Raw genomic sequence first — 6637 nt, 5'->3', positions numbered from 1 at the left:
AAGGCACTAATCATTTACATCTCACTGGTTTCTGGATATTTTATAGACATATTATTCACTTTCTCATCAATTTGCCAAATGTTATCAAGTCCACCTGGAATGAGTGTTCTCCCACAGTGCAGGGAGGAAGGGAGAGAAAAATGTTTGCAGGCTTCTACTCAGGCTATGCAAGTTACAACATACACACAGACAAGATCATAATTGTTCCTTTTGCAACCATTTCCTACCTTGTGGAGATACCTGTATGCTGGTGTCATAAATGCTTCTGAGGTCTGCTTGGGTTTTCCAGTTGTCTCACTCCAATTTGTAGGAGGGAGGCAAGGTTCTTTGATATGTGTATATACCCGGCGTGAGATTAAGAAGCAACGGTTCAAATGTTGGTCCAACCAGTTTATTAAAGTCCTAGCTGTTTTTAGGGAGACTGGGAAGGGAAGGTATGCGATAGGGAAAGTAGGAAATATAAGCAAGGAGTCATTGCAGAGAGCAAAAGAGATAGTCACCACCGTGGGTCCAGCGAGGTACACAGTAGGTCCGTTGATCTTAGGAACTCGTCGGATCACCGCAGGGGATGGGAGACAGCCAGGGAGCTCCGCAGCAAGCCCGTCCCGGGGGTTCTTCCAACGAGGTTTTCCCCTCAGGGAATTCTCCGTCAAAGGTGTCTTTGGGAGTTTGTCTCCCAAGTCCCCAGTTTAACGAAGGCCTTCTATCCCCCATTTCGGTGGGTTTTTTTTCCTCTTTGAAGTTTGAGGATTACAGCTCAGCATTTTTTGGGGGAAATACCGAACTTCCAAACAAACAGGCAAACACTTCTCAAAAGATGATTTACAACCAGCTTTTCTGGCATTCTTGGCCCACAGATGAGCCAGCAAGGAGGGGGGAGGGGGTCTCTGTTGCCGGACACAAGCGTTATTGCCTTCTGCAGTGGTCCACTCTTTCGAGCAGCACCCCAGAGGAAGACTGCTCTTCCCGTTTATGCTTATCTTTGTGGTCGTAAGCAGAAACACTATGGCACAATGACACCCACCATCCGTCCTCCAGGATACTGTTTAACAGTTGTCAGTCAGAGTCTTATCATCAGGAAGGCCTCATGAAGCAAGCTTTGAGACAATTAAAAAAAAACAGTTCAGTCCTTTACACCACCCCGTGGCTCAAAGGTTGCTTGAAATTGATGCACAAATGACCATTCACGGTGGTGAGGAAAGAAAAAAAAGTAAGCATAAGGGAAAAGAGGGATAGGTGATATTGGGGAATTAAATGTTAACAATCATCATCATTCAATCAAAACCTTGATTGATAACACATTAAACATAAGGTTACTCGTAAGGTCATAATTACATTCAGTATACAGGCATGTATTTTAGCAAACCACCAAAGAAACCACTATATCAGATCTCTTTAAAATAGAAATTAACACCCTTAATACCATATAACTTTCCTTTAGCAATCCATGCTTATATATACCATAAACATTTAACAATCACAAAGACAGTGACAGTGACAATAACTAATAGTATCAAATAAACAAGTAAAACAAATAAATAGGGGTATTTGTGTCAGCTGCTGTCCACTTGAGCATTTCCAAAGCAGTTCAATTGCTGAGAGATATAAATACTAGTTTGGCAAGTTAGAGTACTGTTATAGTCTACCGAACTTTTCACAGGACAGTGTGTGGGATACCCCACAGTATAAACCATAAGAGGGATAATCCCAGAAACATACACATCTCTTATCAAAACTTAGACATTTTCCAACAACCATGTTTTGTATGGAACTCCTGAACTTATGTGACACTGAAAAACATCAGTGCAAAGGGTTTTATAATAGATTTCTTTTTTGACCACATCTATTAGATGGGTCCCTTGGCTCATTTCCCAATTTGTTAGGAATTTGGAAACACTATGGAGGAGTTACATGCAAATCATAATCAGTTTGACAAAAAGGGGTAAAAGAAGGGATCAGAAGGAATGGTTATCACTGTGCAGAAAGTACCAGAAAGCCAGAATGACCTGAAAAAACTCTGAACCAAATTGTGAAGTTTTAACAGATCCAAGGACTGATATCAATCACAATCCACAACAACAAACAAAACCATAATACTATTGCAACCAAAATATGTAACAACATGTTATATCAGTATTCTAGCAAGATCACATCTTTAATTTTTCTGTCACAAAACACAAATGGTTCAAGTCAGCTATCAGTAAAGGTCCCACAGGGATCTTCTGAAAAATAAGACAACAACTTGCCCTTTTGGGGCTTTGTTAATACAATTAAAAATGATGGTACAAACCAGTGAGAGTTAATTTTACATTTCTTTATCGGGGTGTCCTTAGCCTTCCAAGGGTATTTATTAAGAGGATTTCATTAAGGTTAGGGAAACTGGCCTCAGGTTAGCTGGGTCAGTCGACACAGGCTGGCCAGGGAGAGAAGTGTTTCCCTGGCTTATCAGCAACTGGATCGTGACTCACAGGGGCAATTGGCAGGAGTGGGGAGGCCTTGGGACAGAAGGTGTTAAATCGAGGATCTCCTTTTGTTGTGAGCTTTCTAATAAACATCCACCCTTCACTGCCTTCCTCCCCCCCCACCTCCCACTCATCTGGGGGAGGGGGCGAAAGCATCAGCTTTCCTTGAGCTTTTGTTCTGGCCACAAGTTAACTAATTTCTCTAACCTGACTGTGGGTAATCCATTCATCAGGTCTCATGGAACACCCTTTTGCCAGCCCAGTGTCCAGAGACGATTACGTTTATGATCAATATTTCGCCTACCTGTTCTTACTGGCAATGAGACCCTTCCAGTTCCACTGTGCTTTGGACTAGGTGGCCTAGGAGCAAGGGTGGTTGCTGCGAGCCTTACTTCCCTTGGCTCAGATTTACTGGAAGAAGCCACAGGCCCATATTTCCTTTCATAATTAATCAACTCTTGGGCAACCTCCCCCCATGTCCATACTTTATATCCTGACTGCAAATGGCCTGAGGTGCCAGTTCCTTCTAATGCTGCCAGGGTTCTTTCTCCCTGAGGCATAGCTTGTATTTTTCCTTGTAGTTGTATACCTATAGGTTTCAGTGATTCTGGAAGCCCCCTGATTAAAGGAGTCATCCGTTCAGGATCAACAGGCATCATCATAGGTGATCCATGATGTGTCTGCAGCTTTCTATCATACATCATTTGCAGACAAGCAGCTTTTTGAACACTTTCCACTAATTGATCAGCTGTCCCATTAATAGCAAGAGGGTCTCCCCTTTCTAAAGGGTTAAGACCACCTGCCCAATAGGCAGCCCTCTGTGTTAGGGACCAGGGAGCACGGTTGTTACCAGTAGTTAAAAATACTCCAGGCCCCCAATAACCTTCAGCTTCCTTTTCAGTTAACAGTATTTGGTCTCCACCAGTTAAGCTGACTCTCCATACATATTCTGTTTCCGATTCCTTTGGAGAGCGGCTAAAATCCTTTTTCAGTTTTGCTAATTCAGTGGCAGAAAAAGGAATTTCTTTAACATTCATTTGAGGGTCCAGATCCTCACTGTTATCAAATGTATATTCGGTTTTTATCAAAGGACGCAATTGGGTTGGCGAGTCCTCTAATTTGCCAAGCCCTTCCTTTATTCCTTGTAGTTCCTTCTGAGGAAAAGTTTTTTCTTGAGGCAAATTATGGACAGCAGTATTGCTAGTATTCTTATATGTTAATAGTTCCTTAAAAGCCATTTGCAACAAAACTGTATTATGTTGCTCTCTTTGTAATTGTTCCTCAAGGTTCACTATTTGATTCTGCAGAGTTTTTACCAATTCTTGCATTACTTTAACTGATTCCTGTAATGCTTGTATGGTTTGGGTTTCTGCCGAATGCTTTTCATCTCGGAACTCCACGGCAGCTTTTAAAGCAGCACCGAGTACCGCACAAATAAACGATTTTCCTTTCCCGGCTCGGGTACGAGCCCCATTTTGTAAGACACTAATGCGGTCGGAAACACTCTGCAAGTTATACCAGTTTTGTCGTGCCCAATCCACCCCTGATAAAGAGGGCCGAGCACCATGCTTTTCTAAAAGGTCAAATAGCACATTTTCACTTTTCATAGTGGCAATAATTTCACTCATTTCTCAATACCCTAAAAGATACACACTAAGGGAAGAGAAGGTACACTTAACTCCTTACCCCTCCCCAGGGAGACACGCACCTATCAAACAAATGCAAATGCTACAATCATTCCTCCCTTTCACAAAAGACCAAGAAGCCCAATCAACACTTACAAAGAAAGTGTAAACACCTAAATCGCTCCTGGCTACCCTGTCAGGCCAGAAAAACTTCAAGCTTAAAGCCACACAAGTTACAAAACACTTCTAGGTTTCTCAGAAAGGAATAAACTTCTTGGAGAGGCACAAACGTCAAAAAATTACTTCCTCACTTCCCCAAGAGGTGCACACACAAAACTTTCAAATTCCAAAATACGTTACTAGATACTTAAACCACAAAAATGCGAAATAGTCTTCCCGAGGAGGCACACACGTATAAAACAAGAGCAAATAGTCAAAATTAATTCATACGTCCCCGAGAGGTAAACACATAAGCAGTAAAGTTTCAGAATATGGAGCGGTCTTCCTGGAGAGGTGCTCACATCTAAGTTACCAAAATTATCGCTCCTTGCAACTCCAGGAGGTACATACAGAAAAATTTTGGAGTTTTTGGAAGGACAACACTCTCACGGCGGGCATCCTGCCGACTACGCCAATAAAAATGTCTCGCTCCAATTTGTAGGAGGGAGGCAAGGTTCTTTGATATGTGTATATACCCGGCGTGAGATTAAGAAGCAATGGTTCAAGTGTTGGTCCAACCAGTTTAAAGTCCTAGCAGTTTTAAGGGAGACTGGGAAGGGAAGGTAGGCGATAGGGAAAGTAGGAAATATAAGCAAGGAGTCTTTGCAGAGAGCAAAAGAGATAGTCACCACCGTGGGTCCAGCAAGGTACACAGTAGGTCCGATGATCTCAGGAAGTCGTCTGATCACCGCAGGGGATGAGAGAGCCAGGGAGCTCCGCAGCAAGCCAGTCTCGGGGGTTCTTCCGACGAGGTTTTCCCCTCAGGGAATTCTCCGTCAAAGGTGTCTTCAGGAGTTTGTCTCCCAAGTCCCTAGTTTAGTGAAGGCCTTTTATCCCCCATTTCGGTGGGCTTTTTTTCCTCTTCGAAGTTTGAGGATTACAGCTCAGCATTTTTTGGGGGAAATACTGAACTTCCAAACAAACAGGCAAACACTCCTCGAAAGATGATTTACAACCAGCTTTTGTGGCATTCCTGGCCCACAGATGAGCCAGCGAGGAGGGGGGAGGGGGTCTCTGTTGCTGGACACAAGCGTTATCGCCTTCTGCAGTGGTCCACTCCTTCGAGCAGCACCCCTGAGGAAGACTGCTCTTCCCGTTTCTGCTTATTTTTGCAGTCGTAAGCAGAAACACTATGGCACAATGACACCCACCATTCATCCTCCAGGATACTTTAACAGTTGTCAGTCAGAGTCTTATCATCAGGAAGGCCTCATGAAGCAAGCTTTGAGACAATAAAAAAAAAACAACAAAACAGTTCAGTCCTTTACACCAGCGGAAGATATTCTCACATTGAGCTTTTCTTGTCTTATTCTCCATTATAATCAGGGATTACTGAAGCATTGCCACTTGCCCCGCTCAATCTCTAGGAGTCCCAAATTAAGTCACTAGGCTTGTTTCACCAGAGACATCTTTGCTATCTCCCAGGCAGCAGACACACAGCTGCTTGAAGTTTCCTTTATTTTAACAAATCCCAGGTTGAAAAAGGCAGTGGTGGAATCTAGACATCAAGTAACAAAGGAGCCAGGAGAGGCTGCTTCAGAATAGCATTTGGTGGGGTAGATCTTGCTGATGTACCCCATTATAGATTAGGGCTTCATTTCCAAACACACTGGAAATTGAATTGAAATTCCATATTTTGCATAAATTCATCACAATGTGAGTAGTCAACTTCATGATAGTCTTACAGCAGTAAGAGATCCTCCATGACCAGCACCATCCTCCATCAACCAGTTCCCCAGGGAGATGGTTGAATCACCATCCCTGGATGTGTCTAAGCACCATTTGGATGTGGTTTTCAGGGATATGATTCAGCAGAGGGTTGTTAGATTTAGGGCACTACGGTTAGGCTGTGGTTAGACTTGATGATCTTCGAGGTCTCTTCCAACCTGGGTAATTCTATGATTCTATGATCACTACAAAAGAAACAAGGATATCAACAGCTGCACATTCAGTTACTTATTTCACCCCAGTATTATTTACTAGCAGCAGTTGCTATACACATACACCCTTCTCTTTCCTTCTTCAAAACGCTGCAGTTTTCCTCCTAAAGTTGACTTGATAGCAGCCGTCTCAAGAACGTTAAAAACCAAATATAGCTGCAGAGAGGAATAATGCTTTTTTCTTTTTTTTTTTTGTCACAAGAAAAATAAAGAAACCACCTACATGCTTCTTATCACATAGGCCATGAAAAACGCATACCATTTAGCAGGAATTGTTCATACATTTCTAAGCCCATGGACCGTATACAGGCAAGTTTTATAGAGTTTTCTTTTTTAAATTCCACCCCTCGGCTCTACCTGATTTCCATTATTTTTATCAGGAAATAGGTAT

At 42.6% G+C, this 6637-nt stretch overlaps 1 protein-coding gene across 1 annotated transcript; it reads right to left on the bottom strand.

The window, feature by feature from the left end:
- Nucleotides 1–375: 375 nt before the first annotated feature.
- Nucleotides 376–4850, bottom strand: LOC107309559. Its single transcript, XM_015854471.2, has one exon. The coding sequence runs from the start codon at nt 4088–4090 to the stop codon at nt 2699–2701; it is 1392 nt and encodes a 463-aa protein (XP_015709957.1). The 5' UTR covers nt 4091–4850; the 3' UTR covers nt 376–2698.
- Between the last annotated feature and the right edge of the window lie 1787 nt (nt 4851–6637).

This window comes from Coturnix japonica, chromosome 2, assembly GCF_001577835.2.
Source record: "Coturnix japonica isolate 7356 chromosome 2, Coturnix japonica 2.1, whole genome shotgun sequence".
Lineage (NCBI taxonomy): Eukaryota > Metazoa > Chordata > Aves > Galliformes > Phasianidae > Coturnix > Coturnix japonica.
The sequence above is the reverse complement of the archived record's forward strand: the minus strand, read 5'-3'. Positions and strand labels throughout refer to the sequence as shown.